The following is a 26,177-nucleotide window of genomic DNA, read 5'->3' as shown; positions in this document are numbered from 1 at the left end:
TCCGAGGAACATCACTTCCCCTCTCTGCTTCTGTTTTCTCTTCTACAAAATGAAAGGGTTAGATTGAAGGATCTCTGAAGTCCTTCCAGTTCTGGCGTTCTCGGAGTGATAATGACATCTTACCTTAATATAGCACTAGATGTTTAGCTGTACATTCATTATCTCATTTAATCCTTATAATAGCTCTGGAAGGCAAAGAGGAGTACATATTATTATCGCCATTTTACAGGGGAGGAAACCTGTAAACCTCAGAAAGGGGAAGTGACTTGCTTGTCCACGGTGGCTCATCTACTTAGGGACAGGTGGGAGATTGGAGCCAGGTTCCCCTGTTTATCTGGCAGGTGCCGCTTCCCACTTCCCTCCCCCCAGTTCTACCGGCTTCCTTTTCTGCCCGAAGCTGCTAAGTTAGACAATAGAAAGCATTTTTCTCCCTTTCGATCTGGGAGGCAAAGAGACATTCCCGCTCTTCCTCCGCTTTCTGATCCTGGAGGACCTCCAGGATCTGGGGCATATGGGGCTCAAATGTGCAAGTTTCCCTCCCCCACTCTTGCCCCTTTTCTCTGTCTCCGTCTCTCCCTCCTTCCCTCTCTTTCTGCCCCTTGTCTCTGTGTTTCTTTCTTTCTTTCTTTCTTTCTTCACCCCGCACCGGCACAAATATCAGAGTTGGATCAGACCCTAGATGTCAGTTTAATCCCAGCTCTGTCTCTCATTTTCCCGAAAGGAAAGCTAGGGCCCGAGAAAGGACAGAAATTTTGCTCAGGAGAACCTAGTTCGCCAGCGGCGGAGTCTGGACTCTCCGTCATTTAAAACGCACGTTCCTTAAACGCTCAGAGAGATTGGCCCCGATGACTCCATAGACCAAACAAAGGACTTGATGCGGGTCCTCAGGGAGCTCGCTTTCCTTTGCCGCCGCCTCGGCTCCCGGGGAGCAGAGGGGACCGAAATATAGATACAGGTAACTGCCTAAGTCCTGGGTAGGGAGTGATGGCTCAGAGGAGGTGAGCGCCCGGCTAAGGGCTCCCGGAATATTAGGGAGAGGATACCCGGGGGGGCGAGACTAGCTCCCGGACAGACGGAGCGCGGGCTCGGGCTGCCCACCTCCGCCCGGCCCCTCCCAAGGGGCTGGGCCCACCTGGCTCCAGGTGAGCTGCGGAGCGCACTGCTCTCGAGCGCCCCCGAGGCTTTGGCGGAAAGGACCGAGCGGGGGAGGGAGTCGGGGGCCGGACCTCGGGACCAGCCGAGGAGGAGCGGGGAGGCTCCGCAGGTAGGGCGGCCGGGAAGGGCGGGGTTCTGGCCGGAGGAGCCTTGCGCGCCCGGCGGGCGCAGAGAGAGCGCACGGCCCAGCGTCCGGCCGGGAAGCCGAGTTAGAAGCCGCCACCATGGGCGCCTGCCTGGGGGTCTGTTCCCTGCTCAGCTGCGTAAGTGACCTTCTTCTCTTCCTCCCCGGCCCTGGAAGCCCTTCTTCTCTGCTCAGCTCTTAATCTCCCAGCCTCTGGTCTGTCCGCGACCGTGGGTCCCTGCCCTTCCCCCGGTCCCCAGTCCCTCCTCGGAGCCCCCCAACACTGCTAGCCAGCGTCGGGCTCCCTCGCTCGGGCTGGGCTCCTTGTTTATCCCGAGCGAGCCGATGCCCCGAGCAGCTGGCAGCGGGTTCTCGGGTTACAGGGCGAGGACGGGGCGCTCTCCGCCCTGAGCCGGGGAGAGGCCCCGAATGACTCGGGGGGAGGGAGTCTTTCCCGCGCCCGACCCCCGCTGTATCCTGGAGTTTGGGCTGGGGGACGAGGGGCTGCCCAGGCCTGGGGGAGGGCTGGCTGGGAAGCTGATTCTCGGATTACCCAGGAGAGCGGCCGCCGCGGCGGTGGGGTTTGGCTGGAGGGGCTGCTCTGCTGGGGGTTCGGGAGGAGGAGGGTCCCGGAGTGGTCTGGGGGGAGAGGAAGGGGGGATCCGGGAGTGAGACTCAGGGTGGTCTGGGGGGAAGGGGGGGGTCCAAGGAGTAAGACTGGCGGTGGTCTGGGAGGAGGGTCGGTGAGCGGGAGGCGAGATTAATTTGTTATTCTTAGAAAGTCAGCGCTTTCAGAAAGTCTGGGAATACCGAGTCTGGAGGCCGTGCCTCCCTCCCTTATTTTACAGGGGGAGGGATTTCTAAGAGTGGTGTGTGTGTGGGGTTATCCTAGAAAAAGAGGGTTGGGACTAGAACGAGACTTTTAAATTCCCCATAGAATGTCGGAGCTGGGAGTACTTTAACGATCTCAAGAAGCAGGAAAAAGGGGTCTTTATTTCGTGGCCCAGGAGCTGGGTTCAAATTCACACTGACTGTTTGGGTTAAGCATGTCGACCTCTTCCCCGCCTCAGTTTTTACCTCTTTCAAATGAAGAGGTTGGATTGTGTGCTCTCCTAGTCCCTCCCGGCTCTGGCTCTTGGACGTGTTGGAGAATTATGGGAGTGGGGCTTTGGTGTGGGGAGGAGTGCAGACTGGAGCTCCCCCAGAAACAAGCCTCCAAATCTAATTAACTTCCATTCCCTATCATCCATGGGCCGCTCTTCCCCCATGGAGCCTTCCTCTCAAACTCTGGAGACCCTGAGCTAAGCGGAACCTGGACCCTGAGCTGTTCGTGGAGCATAAGAGCCAATCAGTCGGGTTAATGACAGTTTGACGGCCCCTTGGATTGAGCCTAGGTGCTCGGGACCAGGGTTGGGCTTGTAAGAACATGTGGCTTTTGTATTGGGGTCAGAACTTTCTGTAGGTGGGGGAGGGGAATGCTAGAACAACCTTGAGGCCCAATTTATTTTTTAAAGAAAGTCCCTCATCCCTAGAAATGGGGGTCTCCATTTGTGGAAGGGCAAGGAGACCGTTCATTCCCATCTAGCCGGGGTAGACTTTGGCTCCCAGCCAACCGTCTTGGAAAATGTGTCTGGGAAAAAACCAGCCCCTGCATCGGGCTTTTAGTTGAGTGAAATAAATCCCCTTCTTGTTAGCCCCAGGCCCAGAGGGCAAAGCTGTTCCTGAGTTTCTTCCCCTTCCCAGCCGGGTCTCATTAAGTCTTTCTGGAGATTATTCTTTCCAAGTCCAGCCCACCCTTTCCTCTCCACAAAGAAGAGGGCTCAGGGTGTTCTTCCTGTTGAATGGAAATGGAGGGGAGGGTTTTTCCCTCTTTCTTTCCCTGCTTTGCCTCATCCTCTCTGTCCCACAGTTGTGGGGGGAGGAGTCAGGCTTCCCAGCTACTTGGCTATTTTCTAGGGGTTGTGGGAAGCAGAGAATAGGCTGATCCCTGACTGGCCAGGGCTGTGAGACCTTTGTTTCCTGGGGTGGGAGAGACTACCAGGAAATAATGCACTCAGGGTGGTGGTGGTGGTAGTTGGGGGGTGGGGGGGTGGGAAGGGATTGTGTGCAAGTATGAGTGTCTGTGAAGAAATCTGGTGAATCACGGAGGGTTGGCCGGGAGAAGGTGGCCAGTGCCAGTTTGCACAGGAAAGTGGAAATGTTTGCTGTAGGAATGAGTCCTGTCAAATTGTGAGGCAATATTTTACCCTCTTTTTCACCTCTCCTTTTGGTGCCTCCCTTTTACCATCTGTCCAGCATCCTCATTCCGAAGATACAAATCTCTGATGGTGGAATCTCACATAACTCCCATCTCCCATGATACCTTTGTACAGGTGCCCCTCAAGCTTAGAATGCATTTCCTCTGTTAAAGTGAAAAATCTTCCTGATCCTTCCTCCCCATTTTCCTCTTTTTCCCCCTTTCCCTTCCCCCTTTCTCTCCCACCCTTTCTTTCCTTTCCTCATTCTCCCCTTCCCCCTCCCTCTTTCTCTCTCCCTTTCTTCCCCTTCCTCCCTTTTCCCCTTCTCTCTCCCTTTCTTCTTTTCCCTTTCCCCTTTTCTCCCTCTTTTTCTTTTCTTTTACCCTTCTCTCTCCCTTCTTTTCCTCCTCCCTAAATATATTCTTATTTATAGAGATTATCAGCTCTTTGAGGACAGGAACTGACACTTTTTTATTTATATCCCCCCAGAACCTAGCACAATACTTAGTATGTGTGAGGTATTTTATAAATGTGTTGTGGCTCATGTGTCTGACAAAAAGCTGGAAATTATAAGTTCGTTCTTCTTTAGCTAATGCACTCTTTGAGATCCTGCATAAGTTCGTTCTTTAGCTAATGCACTCTTTGAGATCCTGCTATTAGATCCATCACGAGGCAATCCTGACTGATCTGATCGGTTTCTTTGGGAGTCCAGCACCAATCTGGAGTCATACTTGGGACCCTGCCTTGGGACTCGGGGCTTTCAGTTTCCAAACTTTTCCTGCTCACTGATTCTATCTCTACCCTTCTGACCTTGTTCCAGAGCCTGCTTAGTTCCCAAAGCTCAGAAATCTGCCATGCCCCTTTTCTAATTACTCTGTCACCTACTTATAAATAAGCTAGATGTCCTATTTTTGAATGTTTCCTTTTTGTCCCACGGGCACATCCTCCAGATTGCTAGGTTGAATTTCCAAGTGTTTATTTTCAAAGCAAGACATAATATACAAATTCAAAAGGAGTACACCAGGGAAAGGTAATATGTGAATGAAGGAAAAATACCTAATCAATCACAAATATTTAATCATCGGGATGGCTCTGTAGACTGAGGCCTGGATTCAGAGTCAGTAAGACCTTAATTCAAATCCTCAGATGCTTGCTTTGGGACCTCAACTGACTTAACTACTGTTTTCCTCAGTTTCCTAATCTATAAAATGAAATAATAATAGTTCCTATATTGATTAGATAATATCTGCTAAGTAATTTCTTAGCCTTGGAGCATTATGTAAATGTTGCCGCTGCTGTTGTTTACTCTTTTCCTGGAATTGCTTTGAAATACTTAGGAATACAAAGACAAAAGTGAAAACCTCTGCCCTCTAGGGCTTACATTTTAAATTTGGAAGACTTGTTATTCCTTCCTGTCTGACTTTCCTTGACTCCTTTTGAGGTATTCTTGGTTTATGATCCTGGTTTTCCATTTCCTACTACTCATTTGACAGATGAGGAAACTGAGGCAGGCAGGGTGAAGTGATTTGTCTAGGGTCATAGAGCAAATAAGTGTCTGAGGCCAGATTTGAATTCAGGTAAATGAATTCCTAGTACCTTTGATTGCAGTCCTCTACTTCTCTAGTTAGAAGAGGGAGATGTTTCTTCTTTTTTTCTCCGACTCATTATCAGCAATCTGAGTTTGACAGTCTTTTTGTGTTGTTTGTATTATTGTAGTGTATAAAATAGTATTCACTGGGTCTGTGTCATTTCAAAATACCTTTCTTTGTTTTGCTGAATTCTACCTACACCTAATTTCTTTCTTTCTTTCTTTCTTTTTTTTTTATAACTTTTTATTGACAGAACCCATGCCAGGGTAATTTTTTATAACATTATCCCTTGCACTCACTTCTGTTCCGATTTTTCCCCTCTCTCCCTCTACCCCTTCCCCCAGATGGCAAGCAGTCCTATATATGTTAAATATGTCGCAGTATATCCTAGATACAATCTATGTGTGCAGAACCAAACAGTTCTCTTGTTGCACAGGGAGAATTGGATTCAGAAGTACACCTAATTTCTTTCTTTTTTTTTTTTTTTTTTTAATAGCCTTTTATTTACAGGATATATACATGGGTAACTTTACAGCATTAACAATTGCCAAACCTCTTGTTCCAATTTTTCACCTCTTACCCCCCTCCTAAATGGCAGGATGACCAGTAGATGTTAAATATATTAAAATATAACTTAGATACACAATAAGTATACATGACCAAAACATTATTTTGCTGTACAAAAAGAATCAGACTCTGAATTATTGTACAATTAGCTTGTGAAGGAAATCAAAAATGCATGTGTGCATAAATATAGGGATTAGAATTCAATGTAATGGTTTTAGTCATCTCCCAGAGTTCTTTTTCTGGGTATAGCTAGTTCAGTTCATTACTGCTCCATTAGAAATGATTTGGTTGATCTCGTTGCTGAGGATGGCCTGATCCATCAGAACTGGTCATCATCTAGTATTGTTGTTGAAGTATATAATGATCTCCTGGTCCTGCTCATTTCACTCAGCATCAGTTCGTGTAAGTCTCTCCAGGCCTTTCTGAAATCATCCTGTTGGTCATTTCTTACAGAACAGTAATATTCCATAACATTCATATACCACAATTTATTCAGCCATTCTCCAACTGATGGACATCCATTCAGTTTCCAGTTTCTAGCCACTACAAAAAGGGCTGCCACAAACATTCGTGCACATACAGGTCCCTTTCCCTTCTTTATAATCTCTTTGGGATATAATTCCAGTAGTAACACTGCTGGATCAAAGGGTATGCACAGTTTGATAACTTTTTGAGCATAGTTCTAAACTACTCTCCAAAATGGTTGGATTCGTTCACAACTCCACCAACAATGAATCAATGTCCCAGTTTTCCCACATCCCCTCCAACAATCATCATTATTTTTCCTGTCATCTTAGCCAATCTGACAGGTGTGTAGTGGTATCTTAGAGTTGTCTTAATTTGCATTTCTCTGATTAATAATGACTTGGAGCATCTTTTCATATGACTAGAAATAGTTTCAATTTCTTCATCTGAGAATTGTCTGTTCATATCCTTTGACCATTTTCAAATGGAGAATGGCTTGATTTTTATAAATTAGAGTTAATTCTCTATATATTTTGGAAATGAGGCCTTTATCAGAACCTTTGACTGTAAAAATATTTTCCCAGTTTATTGCTTCCCTTCTAATCTTGTCTGCATTAGTTTTGTTTGAGTACACCTAATTTCTTAATGGTACACAAATATTCCTGGTACTAGATACTAATGATACCTAGGTACTGGTACTATGTGGTACCAGGAAAGCCTTCCTATAGGAGATGGGGGCATTGCATTAGGTCAGGAGGGGGGAAGCTGGAGACAGGAGAACTGATGACCTGTGAAAAGTGTAGATGACGTCTAGATCTTCAAACTTCAACTCTCAGGACTGTGTCATAGCCTTTTGCCCTCCTGACTCGGGAGGGCAGGGTCTTCCTGGATTACTAGAGACAATGGTGACTTTGAAAGGGCTGTGGCTCTGGGAGAAAGTTTAAACCTCCTTGTTATCTTTTCTCCTTCACTTTCTTAAATCTAGGCAAACAACAAAATAATCCCTGATTTGCAGCATTTGCTGATTTCTGAGCTATAATTGTTGATAGTGAACATTGAATAGTTTGCTCACCAGTTGGGGTTGGTCTCAAACACAGCCTTGCTTCAGACACCCCCGAATACCTCACCCCAATTTGAAGGCTGAGAGTATAAAGTCAGACTCTTGGGTCTGTGCATTTTGAAACCAGTGCTTTCTTATAACTATTTCTAAAGACTTCTGATTAAATAGTGTCCTTAAGTGTTCTTTCCATAGTCCTGTGGAGATTCCTAATTACTCCTACCAAGGTAAAGCCAGGACAAAGTCATACAGACCAATGAACACACACAGCCTTCCTATAACTTCAAGCATAGAAAAATATGACATTACTCAGGAAAGACCAAAAGACAAACCTAGAATGAAGGATGTAGCTAATAATCTAATAAGACAAAATTTAATAGTGACAAATAAAAAGTCCTATGTTTAGCTTCAACAAAATTCCCCTTTACAAATACAAGATTGGGGGATTGGCTCTTTCCACTGCACGGCCTGGGCTTCAGCTGACTGACGGCTCTCTATGAGATCCCATATTTAGATCTGGGAGGAACCATAAAGGTCCGTTAGCCTAACACTACAAAGGAGAAAATTGAGACCTGGAGAGATTAAGCAAGGTTGCCCAGTTACTATAATGAGGAGAGCCTCATTAGTGATTTTATTGAACTTGAAGACGACTTTTAATAACCTAAAGTTGTTGAAATCTAGGAGACCAAGGCCACTTGGGCTGAAATTTGGGTCTCATCTTAGACTTGAATTGGAGTCTGATATTTTAAACAATAGTTTGGCTCTATTCAATGGACATTTAACACATAGTCTATACAAAGCCTTATTCTAGGAGCAGAGGATGCAAAGTTCAAAATGATGCAGTCCCTGCCTTCCCGGAGCTTACATTCCCCTTTGGGATACAAGATGTGCTATAAAACCTCAGAGTTGAAGAGGTCAGGTATGCTAACCTGTACTTTGCTGAGATTTCATCTTCTCAGTGGAAATATGTCTCGCATGACTTCATGTGGATAATGTGTAATATTTCTTGCTTTCCTAGTGGGAGGGGGTGGGGTGGAAGAAAGGGAGAGAATTTAGAACTGAAAATTAAAAAAATAAAATTTCCTAAAAGAGAACCCATCTTCTCTCTGATATATGCAAATGGTCATCTAGAGTTTTCTTGAGGAACTCTTGTGAAGGTCCTTCCTTAAGGTCCAACTTCTTGCGGCAGCCTGGGCCTCTTTGGGATCTTTCTGATGGAATGGGAAGTTTTTCCCATCATCAAGGCTAAATTTCAGTCTTCTAATTCATCCCTCTGGGGCCAAGCTGAACATGTCTAACACTTTTTCTATAAATGTAAAGACAGGTGTTAGACCCCCCTTCTGCTCTCTAGGCTAAATATATTCAATTATTCGAACTCAGTCTCACTATCTGAAAGGTCCAGTAGCTGAGGAGTAGCTGAAATCAGATAACATAAATATGCAGTAGTCCCAGCCTATTTGGCCGTGTTGCCTTCAGGAATGCTCTTTGGTCTCACTGTAATCTCAGTCTCTAGGCCCTCCTCCCTTTCTGGCTTTCCTTCACCCCAGTTTTGACTTTATAAATTAGCTAGTTCAGTGCCATACGGTTCCCTACTGTTCACTCACATGCGTGACTTTCCAGGTCTCTGTCCTGGGTTACCCCCACTTGCCTTCTCTACTCCTACTCCTGAGCTGTTGGATAGCATTGGAAGAAGTCTCCCAATGCATCAGCTGGGCCCACTGCATATTTATTGTCTAATCTCAGATGATGAATAGCTAGGTAGCCCGGCCTGGAATCCGGAGATCTCATCTTCCCGAGTTCAAATCCAGCCTCAGACACTTACTAGCTGCGTGACTTTGAGCAAGTCATTCCACCTTTTGCCTCAGTTTCCTCATCTGTAAAATGAGCTGGAGCAGGAAATGACAAAACTCTAGCATCTGTGCCAAGAAAAGCCCAAATGGGTTCATGAAAACGTGAACACAACTAAACAATAACAGTGGAACACATAATCTGTCTTTTGTTTATCCCTACATCTTATTCTCTGTTTTCTTTCTTGGCAGAGGATCTTACCTCCCATTTTATTTGGAATATTGAGTTTATCCATCACCAGTTCCCCCTTGTTTAAGCTCTTACTCTTCTACTAAAACCCTTCTGTGTGACTGGTCACCGTATCCTAAGTTCCAGCTGATGAAGAGTTGACCCTTCCCCTTTTCAAGGCCAGGCAAGCTACTTGAACCCTGCCTGGTCTCATTCACTCCTATCTGCCTGGTCAGAGAAGTAAACTGAAGGCCTGAGGAGGGGAAGAACACTGATGCTGGAGAGATTAGGGAAGGCTTTCATCTCAGGCATGGAGGATAGTTAATACAAATGAGTGGAAGTAGAATACAGAATGCCAGGTTGTAGGAACAACAGTTCGTGATCTTCCTTGGATGGAATTTAGGGAAAATAAAAAGTAATATCATGAGATAAGGCTAGAAAGGCACATTGGATCTAGATTGTAGAAGGTCTTAAATACCAGGCTGGAGAACTTATGTTTTATCTTAGAAGCAATGTTTTTGCTTGTTCTAGTCCCAACTTGCCTCCTAATTTGCTTTGCTCCATTCCCTGGGCCTCAGTTTCCCTATTTGTAAAATAAGTGTAAAAAGGCTTCCAGAGGACAAGGATCTGTTATCTTTCTCGATATCAAATACAGAGTCTCTGTTACAGTATTGGTTATTGTCCTTTATTTTACCAAAATGACAATACTGTGTCACTTTTGACCTCAGGTTAAGGTATAATGTGTCCAACTGTGGCTGATCAGACCGATATGAGCTCAGAATGTTCTGTCACAGATCAAGCATAAATAGTCCACATGAGCATTTGGGATGGAAATCTTTCTAGATTTGTGCATCTCATGTTTCTTTTAAGCTAGTGCAATTCTGCTTTGCCCATAGAGCCTTCTTTGCTGTGGGCACTCCATAATGGGTGGTCCTGTGCCGGGATTTCCCATGTCACACCACTGATTCCAACTATAGTGTGAATGAATGAGTGCAAGAATGAAGGAATAAATGAGTTAGAAAGTGAAAGAAACAGGATCTCCAAGGTCTCTTCCAGCTCTGACATTTTAGGAGATGACTCCTTCAGGATGAATAGGCACATTAATAAGTTTGTAATAGAACTTGTGAAAGAGAGTGTAAAGAACAGCCAGTCTTAGAGTCAGAAAAATCTAGGATCAAATCTTGCCTCTGATACAGTCACTAAGTGATCCTGGGCAAATCACTCTCTGCCAAGTCTTACTGTCTTAAGGCCAATTTGCCAGTGTCTGCAGTCTGTCTTGGTGGAGGGATTTTCTTCAAGGGGACTTTCCTACACCAGTGACATCAGAGCTCAGATAAAAATGGAAGCCATTAAACCATCAGAGCTGCTGGCTGTATATTGGCCTAGAAAACCACAAGTTCACATTGTCTATGTTCGATTGTATTTTTATTTATTTTGCTAAATATTTTATGATTATGTTGTAATTTGAAGGACGAGCCACTCTGAGCCAGCTGTTCCCTCTGCTCTATATTGATGACATCACAGGTCTAGTTTGAAAAATAAACACATTAAAGTTCAACCAAAACCTGACAAGCAGACACATGAAGAGAAGGGAAAGGGAAAGCGGATCCTTCTCAGGAGGAGAAAAAGTCATTGGCCTTTGTCCCACTTGTGCCTGGTCAGAGCCGACCTGCCAATCTCATGGAGAAGGCATTTCTGGGCCAGAGCTAACTAGGACTGGCTGGGGCTTCTTCCCAGACTCGCTGCCTAAGCCAGGCCCTTTCCTTTCTGGAGAGCCTTGTCTTGGTCTGCCGAGGAGCTGGTTTAATGCCTTTGGCTACATGTTGGGATGAAAGAAATACTGCATTCAGGAGACAGGAGACTGGATCTCTCTCTAGCTTCCCAGGTGACTGGTCATAGAATCTCAGTTGGAAGGAAACTCAGAGTTCCACCCTTTTCGTGATTTATTGAAGCCTCCTATTTTTAGATTATTAGTCATTTCTGGAAATAGTTTTTTGATCCTAAAGGAAGCTAAGTAGCACAGGGCATAGAATGGTAGACTTAGAATCAAGAAGAACTGAGTTAAAAATCTAGATTCAGATACTAAAACTTTTCCCACTCTGTTTCCTAATCTGAAAAATAGGTATAATCATAGTATCTGCTGTGAGGTTCAAGTACTTTGCTAATCTTAAAGTACTCTTTAAGTGCTCACTATCATCACTATTATCAATGATGATAATCCTTCCATTCTTTTTTCTTTTTTTTGGTGAGGCAGTTGAGGTTAAATGATTTGCCCAGAGTCACACAGCTAGGAAGTGTTAAATGTCTGAGACCACATTTGAACTCGGGTCCTCCTGACTTCATGGCTGATGCTCTATCCACTGCACCACCTAGCTGTTCCCCCTCCTTCGCTCCTTCCCCTGCTTCTTTTTAATCAAGAAAAACATCTAATATTGTGACTACCTCTGACAATGGATGCGTTGTCCTGCTTCATTAGTTCCCCTCTTTGCCAAGACAAGAAAGAGATATTTTATTCTGTTCTCTGGGATCACCCTTGTTTTTTCAGCTGCTCGGAGTTTTGCTTCATTTTCTCAAACTTTCCATTTATGGTATTATAGTCCTTGTATCTGTTTATACTATTCTGTACCAGTCATTTTCTACACCTGCACCAGTCATTTCTTACAACTCTTCCTTAAACATTTCTCTTTTCTTGGCTCCCAGTATATTACTTTCTACTGACTTTCCAGTCCGTCTTCCTGCTGCCCCTTGGGTCCTGCTGACTCTTTTCCCTCCTGTCCCCCTGGAACAGAGTAGCTCCTACTCACTCACACTCTGTCCTTGGTCCTGCTTTTCTTTTCTCTCCAGAGACAGCTGATCACCCAGTGGATATAGGACTGGGCATGAAGTCAGCTTGAGCTTATTATTTTCCCCATTTTATAGAGAAGGAAAACCGAGGTTCAAAGGAGCTAAGTAGCTTGACCAATTCACACAGATTGTAAGCATCTGAGATAGAATCTGTTTTCTTGATTCCACATCCAGTGCTCTTTTCATTGATCAAAAATTCTACAAGGAAAGTCAGCTCAAGGGAGAGTGAGTTTCAAGAATACAATTTTATTGTCCCAAAGACAAATGAAGAGCTTTATAGAGTCTCATGTGGAGGTACAGGAATCTCATGGACCAATTCAGATGTTAACGGTAGAAGAACTGGGCATGTCAGTTAACACAAAGATTATACTTTTACTTTGAAATAAAAACTTTCATCTTACTATCTCTATTTGTTTTGTGGATTTAAAAATACACTGTTTCAGTTGTCAGATCTTGATCATTTGAAATGTTCTTTAAATTTCAGTCTTTCTGGTGTGAAAAAGGCACGTGTATGAGATGGAAATAAGAACAAGTAATTATGGATGAATGTACAAGATTGTAAAGGACCCATTAGAATGGTCAGAGGATCTAAAGTCCAGAAAGCACTAAGGCTGCCAAGGAAGGCTAAGGACAATGCATCAGTCAGTAAACAAGCATTTATTGATTATCTACTACGTGCCAAGCACTGTGCTAAAGCGCAGGATACAAAGAAAGGCAAACAAAATTAAACAAACCCAACTCAACCCAACCCTGCCTCTCCAGGAGCTCACAGTGAAAGAGACTTGGCTGTGTTCAGGATAAGAACCCAAAACACTGTTTGGATCATTGGATGAGAATAATGGAAGACAGAAAGCAGAAATGCACAACTTTATTTTGCTGCTTTCTCTACTAAGGAAAGCCCTTCCCCATTCATTTCTTTTCCATAAAAAAGGAGGGGGGAAGGAGAATTCCAGTCTTCCTTGAGAAGATTTCCAAGAATCACTTGTACATTGGGAGGAGGCATGCAAGAGCTGGTGAACATGTGTCATAGAACAACAGATAAAATATCTGTTCCTCTCCTCAGTAGGAAGATGGGGAGGGATACAATGGATAAAATATGGTATTTGCAGCTGGGTAAAGTCAGAATATTGGTGTGTTGCTCTTGTTTCTCCTTGTTCCCGAGGAGGATTCAGTTGGGAGGTGATATACGGAGAAATAGCTGTAGTAGGAAAGCAAAAGCTATAAGCAAAGTTAAAATAAATGAACAATGAGTAACTGGGGTGTCCGTCTCCTTTCAGGCATCCTGTCTCTGTGGCTCAGCCCCCTGCATCTTGTGTGGCTGCTGCCCCTCCAGCCGCAATTCCACCATCAGCCGCCTTGCCTTCACCTTCTTATTGTTTCTTGGGGTCCTGGTGGCTGTCATTATGCTCAGTCCTGGAGTGGAGAGCCACCTATATAAGGTCAGTGGGGCAGTGGATGGAATGGGCCGGTTGGGAGGATGGTAGAGCCGGAGTGATCTTGGGCAGGTCAGCCAGGGAACTGGGAAGCTTCCCTTTGCAGTCCCCCTTTTGGAGCAAAAATAAGGAACCCTTATTTTTTCCCTTTTTGTGGTCCCTCACTAAAGGAGGAGTCTAAGGGATGGGGAGGGAGGAGAGGGTCAAGAGAAAGTGAAATCTGAGAGTGCTGGGTTCTGCTGAAATAGCATGGGACTGAGCTGAAGTTTGAGAGAGGGAGGAGGGGGGTTTGAAGGAATGTGTCAGGAAGGGTGCAGCTGTGAGCCCTGATCATGCAGTAATCTGTTTAGTGAAGGGGGGTGGGGAGACCACAGCTGTTCTGGGGCCATGAGGGGCTTGGGTGGGTACAAAAGGGTCAGACCTCTCCCAAGGATTTATGGATGGAAGGAGACCAGCTGGGAGAAGGATGATTGAGTTGGAGGGATCTTGAATAGGTCAGTCAGGGAGCTTGGGAGCCTCCCTTTGAAGTCCCCCTTTTGGAGCAAAATTAAGGATTCCTGTTTTTTACCTATTTTACCTGTTTGGAGACAATGAAGATGGGAAGCAAGTGGTAACCAACCCCCACCCTCACTCCTATCCCCACCAAGTCGAGGAAATAGGGCTGAGTTGGGTGAGAGGGGAGTCATCATTGCCTTGTCCCCACAGCTGCCCTGGGTGTGTGAGGGGACTCCCTCCACTTTGGGTATCGAAGGCCATGTGGACTGTGGATCCCTGCTAGGCCATCGAGCTGTCTACCGTGTGTGCTTTGCCCTGGCTGCTTTCTTCTTCCTCTTCACCCTGCTGATGATCTGCGTGAAGAACAGCAAGGACCCTCGGGCTGCCATCCAGAATGGGTGAGAGAGCAGCCTCCCCTTTGCCCACTCAATCAATAATAAATAACCAGTAGATACCTGCTCTGTGCTGGCCCTTGTGCTAAGCACAGGAAATGCAGAGACAGATAATGAAGGGAGCTTCTATCATGGAGAGACAGAATTATCTAAACAGAGATAACATTAACCCATGGTTGTTTCAGTGGGAGACATAGTAGCCAGAAGGGGAGGGCATTTGGAAAAGCCTGAACAGGAAGGTGGCCCTCGAGCTAAGCTTCAGAGGAAGCTAGAACTTTTAAGAGGCTAAGGGGAGGATGGAGAGTCCACCCAAAAGATGGGATGTCCCGTGCAAGAAATAACTAGAAGGGGGAGGCTAGGGAGACTCAGGAGAACCCAAGTTCAAATCCATCTCAAACTAGCTGTGTGACTCTAGGCAAGTCACTTAACCCCAATTTCCTCCAAAAAGAGAAAAAAGAACTGGAAGGGTGGGTAGTGTTATTAGGCTACAGAGTGTGTGAAGAGGAGTAATATGTATAATAAAGCCAGAAAGGAAGGTGGAGAGCTACTGAAGTTTGAGTAAACCTGTATTTTAGGAAAATCTCTTTGCCAATTGTGTGGAGGAAGGATTGGTGATGAGAGGCTGGAGCAGGGAGAGGAAATCAAAGCAGTGTGGTACAATTGGGGGGTGTATATAGAAGAAAGAACACCGACTCCAAAGTCACAGGACCAGGGTTCCAATCCCACCTCTGTGAGGGCCTTGGGCCTCCGTTTCTTTACCTGTGCAATTAATGGGGTGGAAGGTCCCTTTTATAGTTCAAGATTTATGATCCCATGCTGAGGCCCTGAGCTAAGACGGTCGCTGTGTGAGTGGAGGGGAGTTTTTCCTTCAAATCCTGAGCTTGGGAGTGATCGTAAGGACAAGATGTCCATGGCCATCAACCACCTCACCATTTCCCCTCTCCATTCTGATCATTAGTTTAGTTGGCAAATATTATCTGATCGCACATATATAACTGTATCAAACTGCTTACCATCTTAGGGAAGGAGGAGGAAAGGGAGGGAGGGAGAAAATTTGGAACTCAAAGTTCAAGAGAACTTAAAAAAAAATAAAATGTAGTGAGATGAAAAAAAATATTATTTGTGGCTCACTATGTACAAGGTTATGTGGTAGGGAGGCATTTTACCCACTTTGAGCTCACAGCTTAAACAATAAAAGAAAAGATAAGAGGCACATAATTGCAACAAAGATAAATGGCAAGTATCATATGATGGGGACCTTATTACCACATCCTGAGGCAGAAAATTCTCATTATTAGGAAGTTTTTCTTCATGGAGCCAAAATTAATTTCTACCATCTTCCAAAAGCAAACCCTTTACCTCATAGAATTGAAGCCTAAGATTGCACTCACTTTTTTGGTGAGCACATGACCACGTTGACACTGACTTCACCAGCCACATCCATTAAAACCTCTAGATCTTTTTCTCACTCTCCCTTCTTCTTTCTCTATTTATTCCTTACTCTCCTTTCATTTATTTCTTCCTTCTTTCCTCCTTTCATTCCTTCCTCTACTCTATCCCTTTCTTCTTTCTTTTCTTGTTCCCTTATTTCCTCCCTCCTTCCATTCCTTCCTCTCTTCCTTCTTTCCTCACCCCCCTTCACTCTATAGTATTGAATATTTTAAGTTTTGGAATAAAAATTGATTCAAATTGATATAAAAATAGGTTCCCCCCTCTACTTCCAAGCCCAGAATTCTGTGTTGTGAAAAAGCAGCACAGTGAAAAAGATGGAGTGATTCTCAAACTCAGGATGATGATCAGCAGAGGGCTTGCCTAGGATGCTGGTAGAGGAAGAGAAAAGAGGTGTACGGAAGGGAAGAAGCATTTATTAAGCACTTACTGAGTTCTTTACAAAGATCTTGTTCAATCAATGAAATCTCATTCAAAAGGAGACTACAGGGAAGAGGTAAAACTACATTAAACTTTGAGGCATCAGCCAGCCCTTCCTTTTCAAAGAAGGTGGCTGAGACACCAATAACCCCCATGATCGGCCTCCTCCAGGTCTTTTCCATTTATCCTGCTACCATGCCTACCAACCCACCCCTACCCACAGCTAATTTTTTTTTTATGTTTTTTTTTTTTTTAAATTTAATAGCCTTTTATTTACAGGATATATGCATGGGTAACTTTACAGCATTAACAATTGCTAAACCTCTTGTTCCAATTTTTCACCTCTCACCCCCCCCCCACCCCCTCCCCTAGATGGCAGGATGACCAGTAGATGTTAAATACATTAAAATATAAATTAGATACACAATAAGTATACCCGACCAAAACGTTGTTTTGCTGTACAAAAAGAATCAGACTCTGAAATATTGTACAATTAGCTTGTGAAGGAAATCAAAAATGCAGGTGTGCATAAATATAGGGATTGGGAATTCAATGTAATGGTTTTTAGTCATCTCCCAGAGTTCTTTCTCTGGGCGTAGCTGGTTCAGTTCATTACTGCTCCATTGGAAATGATTTGGTTGATCTCGTTGCTGAGGATGGCCTGGTCCATCAGAACTGGTCATCATATAGTATTGTTGAAGCATATAATGATCTCCTGGTCCTGCTCATTTCACTCAGCATCAGTTCGGGTAAGTCTCCCCAGGCCTTTCTGAAATCATCCTGTTGGTCATTTCTTACAGAACAATAATATTCCATAATATTCATATACCACAATTTATTCAGCCATTCTCCAACTGATGGACATCCATTCAGTTTCCAGTTTTTAGCCACTACAAAAAGGCCCACAGCTAATTTTTTAAAAATCCAAGCTGATTAGGAGACTTGCTTTTATTCTTATTCAGTTTCATCTTGGTACATTTGGCTCATTGCTTTAGCTTGTTGGTAGTTTGGGATCTTGATTCCTCTCCCGTGCTAGTCAATCATCTTTCTTTTTTTTTGTTGTTGTTTTTTGTTGTTTGTTTTATTTTGCTGAGACAATTGGGGTAAAGTGACTTGCCCAGAGTCACACAGCCAGGAAGTGTTAAGTGTCTGAGGGTAGATTTGAACTCAGGTCCTCCTGACTTCAGGGCTGGTGCTCTAACCACTGCACCACCCAGCTGCCCCTTGATTCTCTGTCTTAGTCTTGTTTTTGATAATTATTCCATTTTTGCCTTCACGTGATTTCTTAAAAAAAATCAAAGAGAAGGGGGCTGAGTACAGATCCTTTGGATCCTACACTAGAGACCTTTCCAGAACTCACCTTTGTCCATAAATTATCATCCCTTTGATCTAGACATTCAAACAATTCTGAATCCACTTAGTAGGATCATTCAACCCCTGTCTTTCTGTTTATGCATAAGGTTATCATGGGAGGCTGGATACTGGGTTTCTAACCACGGGTGAGACCCATTAAGATGACATCTTCTTTCTCTTCCCCAGGTTTTGGTTTTTTAAGTTCCTGGTTCTTCTAGGAATCATTGTGGGTGCCTTCTATATCCCAGATGGCTCCTTCACCAATGGTAGGTGGCAGGGGTTAGTAAGTCTAGTTCCGCTACTTGTGGTCACCTTCAGGCCATGTTTATTTATCTCCCCACTGCGCGGATGGTGAGCACCAAAGACGGGGCACCCCCTGAATGCCAGTTTGGGGACAGCGCTTCTGACCCTCCCTCACTGAGCCTGATCTGACCCAGGGCACTGATCTCTGAATACCCATATCTATGGCCCTCTCAGCTGCTGCTCTCTGGGCTAATGGTGATACTCAAGGCTCAAGGGTGTCCTGATTGTGGCACTAACTCTGAAATAATGAACCAGCCAACTCGGTTGGGGTGGAGACGCATTCATACCCACACATAGCATGCTGGGACTGTCTGAGACGTGTGTGTGTGTGTGTGCGTGTGTGTGTGAGAGAGAGAGAGGGAGGGAGGGGGAGAGAAGAGTGAGGGGGAAGAAGGAGAAAGAAAGAAAGAGGGAAGGAAAGAGAGAAGTGGGAGGGAGGGAGAGAGAGAGAGAGGGAGCTAGAGAAGCAAGGAGAGAGAGATGAATGTGTAAAGGAAGGTCAGCCTCCCTTGAGCTAAGGCTCTCCAACTTTCTTGAGGCACTAATGAGAACTCGTTGTCTCCTGGGGGTGGGGCTGGGTCAGGGCTTTGGCACAGGGTTGGGGGAGAGTTTGAGCCAGGAACACGGGCCCTCACTCTTCCTTCTCCCTTCCCCGACTTCTAGTCTGGTTCTACTTTGGTGTGGTTGGCTCCTTTCTCTTCATCCTAATCCAGCTCATCCTGCTGATCGACTTCGCACATTCTTGGAACCAGAGCTGGCTGTGGAAGGCCGAAGAGCGCGACTCCCGGTGCTGGTATGCAGGTCGGTGGTCCTCCCTGCCTCTCTCTCCATTTCCATTGGGACTCACAGACACAAAGGGTGCTCTCCATGCATGTGCAGTACACACATACTCACAATTGTCCCTTATGTAGGCAGGGCTGGTAGAACTTGATTCCACATCTCTTAATTTCAAGTCCATTAAGGGATTTTCAGAAGAATAGGAATAGTTTTTTGTGTCTCCTTCCTAATTCTCCTCTCCAAAGAATGAGAAGGAAGAAACCCTAGGAATCAGTGTTGGGGGATTGAGGGGAGAGGCAAATTGGGGTTAAATGACTTGCCTGAGTCACATAGCATTTCTTTAAGGTAAATGGTATTTTTCCCAATTACATGTGAAGATAGATTTCAACATTTATTTTTATCAGATTGTTGAGTTCCAAATTTTGCTCTCCCCAAGACAGCAAGCCATCTTATATAGATTATACGTGTGAAATCATGTTAAACCTATTTCCTTCCACATTAGTCATATTGTGAAAAGAAATGGAACAAAAGGAAAAAGTTATGAGAAAATGAAAATAGTTTGCTTTGATCTACTTTCAGACTTCATAGTTCTTTTTCTGGGTGTGGATAGCATTTTCTCCCTTTTTGGAATTGAGAGGGATCATTGAGAGAGCTAAGTCTCTCATAGTAGATCATTGTACAAAATTTTCATTACTGTATACATTGTTATCCTGGTTCTGATTACTTCACTCAGCATCATGTAAGTCTCCCAGGTTTTCCTAAAATCCACTTGTTCCTCATAGTACAATAGTATTCCATTGCTTTCATGTTCCTTAAATTATTCAGCCTTTCTCCAACTGAGGGGCATCCATTCAGTTTCTGGCCACTATAAAGAGGGCTGCCACAAACATTTTTGCCCATATCCCTTTCCCTCCTTTAAGATCTCCTTGGGTTACAAGCCCAGTAGAAACATTACTGGACCAAAGGGGATGTATGGTTTGATAGCCCTTTGGGCCTGGTTCCAAATTGTTCTCTAGAATGGTCACATATGGTTCACAATGGTCACAGATCAGAGATAAAATTTGAATTCATCTCTTCTATTCTTTCAGTCAATCATGTCCCATGCTGCCTCAATCAAAATTATAAATATGTTTTATTATATTTTTATTTTATTAAATATTACCCATTTGGGGGGGCGGGGGGGGAGATAACCAGTGTTAAAACACAGCTAGTAACTGACTGAGGTCAAATTTGAACTCAGGTTCTCCTAACTCCAGAGCTAGTCCTCTGTCCACTGCCCTACCCAGCTCCATCCTTTTTCATTTAAACTGATCAGTTCGCAGTTTGCCCCAATTAGCTGCCACCCCTTAACGTCTCACCACCTCCACCTGTAAAATGGAGATCGCAATAGTGTCTACCTCTATTGGGAGGATCAAATGAGATGGGGTTTGCAAAGTGCTTTGAAACCCTTAAAAATGTTAACTATTATTATTACAAATTAAAACAATGAATTAGAGAAACAGTTCTAGAATAGGAAAGTGAGATGCAGGTTTGGGCATTATCTCTCTCCCTCAAATAAAATAGAACTAGGAAATTTTAAAATAGCAGAGAGGAAATTAAGTCTGTGTTCATGCCAAGAGCTAGAAGCATTTTTCATGCATTTCTAATTTTGCATCTGATATTTCAGAGTAGAAAATGTCACAAATATTGAAATCCTCCCACAGAGGAAACTCCTCTTGGCATTTTGCAAAGCTGTACATAGGAAGGGTTCAGTGGCTTCCACACCCTGTTACAGATGAGGAAACTGAGACCCAGAAAGGGGAAGGGCTTTGATGAGACAGGGACAGAGCAGGGCCTTGGGCCTCGACTCCCAGCCCAAACTCCCTTTTGCTTTCCCCCTCTCCAGGCCTCTTCTTCTTTACCTTCCTCTTCTATGGAATCGCCCTTACTGCCATAGCACTCATGTACATCTACTATACCCATTCGGGGGCCTGCTATGAAGGCAAGGTCTTCATCAGCCTCAACCTGGTCTTCTGCATTTGTGTCTCCATTGTGGCTGTTCTACCCAAGGTCCAGGTGAGCCTGCTCGACCCCTCCTGTGGGCCTTAGAACAAAGCTGGGAGGGCCCTTAGAACTCGGGAGGTCAGAGCTGGGAGGGCCCTTAGAACCCAGGAAGTCAGAGCCGGGAGAGCCCTTAGAACTCGGGAGGTCAGAGCAGGGAGGGCCCTTAGAACCCAGGAAGTCAGAGCCGGGAGGGCCCTTAGAACCCAGGGTGTCAGAGCCGGGAGAGCCCTTAGAACCCAGGGTGTCAGAGCCGGGAGAGCCCTTAGAACCCAGGGTGTCAGAGCCGGGAGAGCCCTTAGAACCCAGGGTGTCAGAGCTGGGAGGGGCCCTTAGAACCCAGGGTGTCAGAGCCGGGAGAGCCCTTAGAACCCAGGGTGTCAGAGCCGGGAGAGCCCTTAGAACCCAGGGTGTCAGAGCCGGAGGGGCCCTTAGAACCCAGGGGTGTCAGAGCCGGGAGAGCCCTTAGAACCCAGGGTGTCAGAGCCGGGAGAGCCCTTAGAACCCGGGAGGTCAGAGCCGGGAGAGCCCTTAGAACCCGGGAGGTCAGAGCTGGGAGGGCCCTTAGAACCCGGGAGGTCAGAGCCGGGAGAGCCCTTAGAACCCGGGAGGTCAGAGCCGGGAGAGCCCTTAGAACCCAGGGTGTCAGAGCTGGGAGGGCCCCTTAGAACCCAGGATGTCAGAGCTGGGAGGGTAGGATATGCACTGGGAAAGCTAGATACGGGGCACAGTCGAGATCATCTGGGTATTAGGATTTGGGAAGTCTTCATGATGACTGAGAGTGGAGAGTCACCAGTGTGGTTATCAATTAACAGGAAGCCCAGCCAAACTCGGGCCTGCTACAAGCCTCCGTCATCACTGTCTACACCATGTTTATCACCTGGTTGGCTCTGACCAACATCCCTGGTGAGTGAAGAACCTCTCCCCTGCTTCCTTCCCCTCCTCCCCCATTCAGCCAGAGGCCACGGTGAGGTGGGATCCACTGGGTGAAAGCTCAGTCTAAGCTTCGTTGCCGCTGCTCCCTCCCAGTAACCAGACCTTCTTCTGTCCTCAGACCAGAAATGCAACCCCAACCTCCCAACAGTGGCCAACACAACCAGCACGGATCCTTCCAAGGGCTACACTACGCAGTGGTGGGATGCGCCCAGCATCGTGGGCTTGATCATCTTCATCCTCTGCACCATCTTCATCAGGTAGGGCTCAGGTCACTGCCCTCCCACACGGCGGGTCTGCACTGACGTGCTCCCTGCCCCTCGGAGCTCTCAGGCTGAGCATTGAGCTTTGCTGTCAGCCCCTTTCTGGGGGAACTTCTTTTGCCTTTTCTAATCCAGATTCTTCCAGCTGTTTTTGCAGCTCACTCTCTCATTCGGACATCAATGACAAACATTCCTGTCTTATGCCTCCCATTTCACACTGGATCCATTTCCTATGGATCAAATCCCTGCTTCTTTTTAAACATTTAGTATTTTTTAAAATGTATTTTTTTTTTGTTTTTTTTTTAACTTTTTAATAGCTTTTTAATTACAAGTTATATGCATGGGTAATTTTTCAGCATTGACAATTGCCAAACCTTTTGTTCCAATTTTTCCCTCCTTCCCCCCATCCCCTCCCCCAGATGGCAGGTTGACCAAATACGTGTTAAGTATGTTAAAGTATAAATTAAATTTATTCTTAATAGTATTTAATTTTTTCCAAATTCACATAAAATTAATTTTCATCATTCATTTCTGTAAGACTTTGTTTATTGAATTTTTTTTCCTTCCTTCCCTTATCTTCACACTTCCCCAAGACAGTAAGCAATTTGATGTGGATCAAATATATACAATCCTTTTAACCTATTTCTATACTTATCATGTTATAAAAGAAAAATTAGACCAAAAAAGACCACAAGAAAGTAAAAAACAAACAAAAAAGGTAAGAATACTGTGCTTGGATCCACATTCAGTCTCTATAGTTCTCTATTTAATATTATATTTTAACAAATAATTTCTATGTTGATCTAGAGTTAGAGGAAGCTACATTCAGGATAATTAGAAAATAATGAAAATAGGGAAAGCGTTGAAGTTAAGAGAAATTAGGGCAGGCTTTCTGTAGAAGGTGGGATTTTAGCTGGGACTTAAAGGAAGCCATTGTCAGGACATTGGAGGCCTGGGAAACAGCAGGGGAAGCTCCTGAGCTGAGAGATTGAGGGGCTTGTTTGTGGAAGACAAATTGAGTAAATGGCTGGAGGCCAGAGGCACTGGATGTGTACGGTGGGAAAAGATTGTAACGTTAGCAGTTTTGGTTGTGAAGGGCTTTGAGCACCAGGCTGAGGGTGTTGTGTTTCTCCTGGAGGTGATAGGAAACCATCATGGGAGTCTGTTGAGTTGGGGGAAGGGAAGAGGGAAAAGAGAAAGAGAGAGAGACAGATGGACAGACAGACATGACCAAACCTGTTCCTTAAGAAAATCACTTGGGGCAGCTAGATAGTGCAGTGAGTAGAGCACTGGCCTTGGAGGCAGGAGGACTTGAATTCAAATTCAGCCTTAGACACTTACCAGTCAGTAATTGTGTGATCCTAGGCAAGGCACTTAATCCCAATTGCTTTACAAAGGAAGGAAGGGAGGAAAGGAATAAAGAAAGACAAAAATCACTTAAGTGGCTGAATAGAGAATAGATTGTGATTTATTGTCTGGACAGTGGAAATTCTTTATCCACTTGGATTTTTCTATGAACATTTTAATGCAGCCTAAGCCTTATTAAGCTTGTTAATAAGTATGATTAATTAAACCATTAATTTTTTTAAACTGTAATAAGCTTAGCCCACACTAAGACGTTTGAGATGTTTTAACACTGATACATCATAATATTCATGTTGTTGTTGAGTAGTTTCAGCCCTGTTCGACTCTTCTTGACCCTATTTGGGGTTTTCTTGACAAAAATACCAAACTGGCATTTTTATATTTTTTCCAGCCCATTTTACAGATGAGGAAACTGAGGCAGGGTTAAACGAGTTGCTCAGGGTCACACAGCTAGTAATTGTCTAAAGCAAGACTTGAACTTGGGAATGTGAGCCAAGTGCTTATATGGTAGGGGAGTTAATATGAATGTCCTATGTGTAAGTATGTCTTGTAGCATAAATGTTATGTAATAAGCTTTTTTGCAAAAAAAAAAAAATTAATACTGAGATAGTATATAAATTGAATTTTGGAACAAAAAAAAAAAAAAGAATTTTTCAACGGTGCAGGAAGTAGTTTAAATTCTTTTCTTATTATATTCTGTATTCATCCCATGGGAAACCAAGTAGATGAAGTACAGCAGTACAAACTGTACCTGTGATTTTATTGGCCTGAGGAGCTCTCGGGGAAGAGACACCTTTTTCGGCACCTGTCTGCACCTTCTCCTCCCCTTTCAGGGCACTGAGAGGTTGCGTGTCCCAGGTTACCAGCCAGTACAGGGAAGATGTGGAGCTTGAAGCCAGGTGACCCAGCTCTTAAGAGCTGTGGGAATGCTATACAAGCATTTTTAAACAATTTTAACAATTCTCTAGCGGCTTCCAAAACATCCCTGACACTTTACAACCGAGGGACGTTTCACTTGTCTTTTTAGCTGTTCTCTTTGTAATTTGCAATAGCTGTTCTATTCCAGAGGAACACAATGAGCTCCTCCCCTTTTCAGTTATATCCTGAGAAGTCATTTCTCAGGATGTATTTATTAGAACCCCAAAGGGTATGATTGACTTTATGAAACTCTAACCGTATGCTTGTGAGACAGAACGTGCTTGTAAATTGTAGCCATTTACTTAACAAATACTTGTTTAGTGGAATTCACTTTGTAGAGAAGTGATTCCATTTGTCAGTACTACCAATAATGTATAAGTGGAACCTTTTCCCTCAAATTTTATCACTAATTTTTGAAACCAACTTGATGGGTGCAATGTGTGATACCTCAAGTGGTTTTAAATTTACATTTGTTTGATATTAGTGTAATTTCTTTTTTTTAAATGTATATTTACATCTTGCACCTTTGCTTCTGTGAATTGTCTGACCCCCTTTCTTTGACCACCCATAGTTACTATAATAAGTGCATCACAGTCCTTGGTTACCTTTGTTCTTGTCTTCCCCCTGCTCAGAAGTGCTCCCAAGATGGGAGGACCCTCAAGAGGAATTGGAAATTAGGGCCTGGCCTAGATTTCTCAGCCTCCTGATTACTGCCCAATTCAGGGTCCCATATCTCAACCCATTCCCCTCTGCCTCCTCTGCAGCATCCGCTCTTCTGACAACAAGCAGGTGAACAGCCTGATGCAGACGGAGGAGACCCCCCCAATGCTGGAGGACCAGCAGCAGGTGGTGGAGGGCCGGGCCTATGACAACGAGCAGGACACGGTCTCCTACAACTACTCCTTCTTCCACTTCTGCCTCTGCCTCGCCTCTCTGTACATCATGATGACACTCACCAACTGGTACAGGTGAGTGCTGGGGCCGTCCCAGCTCGGGATCCCCTCTGAGGTTGTAGAGAAGAAGAAGTTCGGGCCTTTGTCCGGCTCGGGGGCATCCTAGCCTGGACACGTGTTCGGGACCCTTGGGGTGAGGGTGTGGGATATGAGGGGTAGGGAGTTCAGATTTGTGCCTTTTTTCCAGGCCAGACGATGTCACCAGGAAGATGGTCAGCACCTGGACTGCAGTCTGGGTGAAGATCTGCGCCAGCTGGGCAGGGCTGTTCCTCTATCTCTGGACCCTGGTTGCCCCCCTCCTTCTGCCCAACCGAGACTTCAGCTGAGACTGGTCCAATCCCCAGTGCCATTCTTGCCTGACCAAAGATGCCTTGTTGCCAAGGGTCAGATGACTTCGGTCCCTCTTGTAGTCTGGCTCCCACAATCCCCCCTTGTCTCCCCTTCTCCAGACCTTCTGCCATAGAAGTACCCATCCTCCCTTTCTCTCCCCTCTTCCCTAAATCCAGTGTGGAAGGAGGGAGGTGGGGAAAGCGTCCTGAACCTTGGGGCCATTGAACAAGATGGCTTCTATGAACCCTTTCAACTGTAACCTTCCGTGAGTGAGCCTGTGAATAGCCCTGGATGTGGCTGAGTTGGAACTCGGCTTCTTTCTTCTTGGTGCCTTGGGGGGCTTGGATGGGACCTGGCAGGGCCGGGTGAGGGTTATGGGGGCACCCATTCTCCTCTTGTCCTGCTGTCCCCTTCTCCCCCTGCCCCCAATGCCTTGTTACATAACTTTCAGCTCTCCTCCAGAATGGGTGTCCTCCCTCAGAATGGGCAGGAAAGCTCGAGCCTTCCTCTCGGTTTCCTGGCCAGCAGGGAGGCCACTGGGCTGGGAGGAAAGATTCCCCAGGTTGGGGTGAGTTTGTTCTCCATCCCACATCCCCCCTTCTTCTCCTCCATTCCTGGGCTCTGTGTCTTTTAGGAACCTTTCCACTTTTTAATATTTAAAAACTCAATAATAAACATCCAGTGGGTTTGCCTTACTGA

At 45.0% G+C, this 26,177-nt stretch overlaps 1 protein-coding gene across 2 annotated transcripts; it reads left to right on the top strand.

The window, feature by feature from the left end:
* Nucleotides 1-635: 635 nt before the first annotated feature.
* On the top strand, nt 636-26,177 carry SERINC2 (serine incorporator 2). Of its 2 annotated transcripts, none has more exons than XM_031962378.1 (10): nt 636-955; nt 13,332-13,493; nt 14,193-14,380; nt 17,783-17,862; nt 18,563-18,700; nt 20,562-20,731; nt 21,532-21,622; nt 21,771-21,909; nt 24,960-25,163; nt 25,336-26,177. In XM_031962378.1, the coding sequence occupies exons 2-10, from the start codon at nt 13,458-13,460 to the stop codon at nt 25,472-25,474; spliced, it is 1,185 nt and encodes a 394-aa protein (XP_031818238.1). In that variant the 5' UTR covers nt 636-955; nt 13,332-13,457; the 3' UTR covers nt 25,475-26,177. The 2 variants fall into 2 exon arrangements, with proteins under 2 accessions (XP_031818238.1, XP_031818237.1); XM_031962377.1 differs by lacking the exon at nt 636-955 and adding an exon at nt 1,205-1,418.

This window comes from Sarcophilus harrisii, chromosome 3 (genome assembly GCF_902635505.1).
Source record: "Sarcophilus harrisii chromosome 3, mSarHar1.11, whole genome shotgun sequence".
Lineage (NCBI taxonomy): Eukaryota > Metazoa > Chordata > Mammalia > Dasyuromorphia > Dasyuridae > Sarcophilus > Sarcophilus harrisii.
This window is presented reverse-complemented; position numbering and strand designations above follow the sequence as displayed.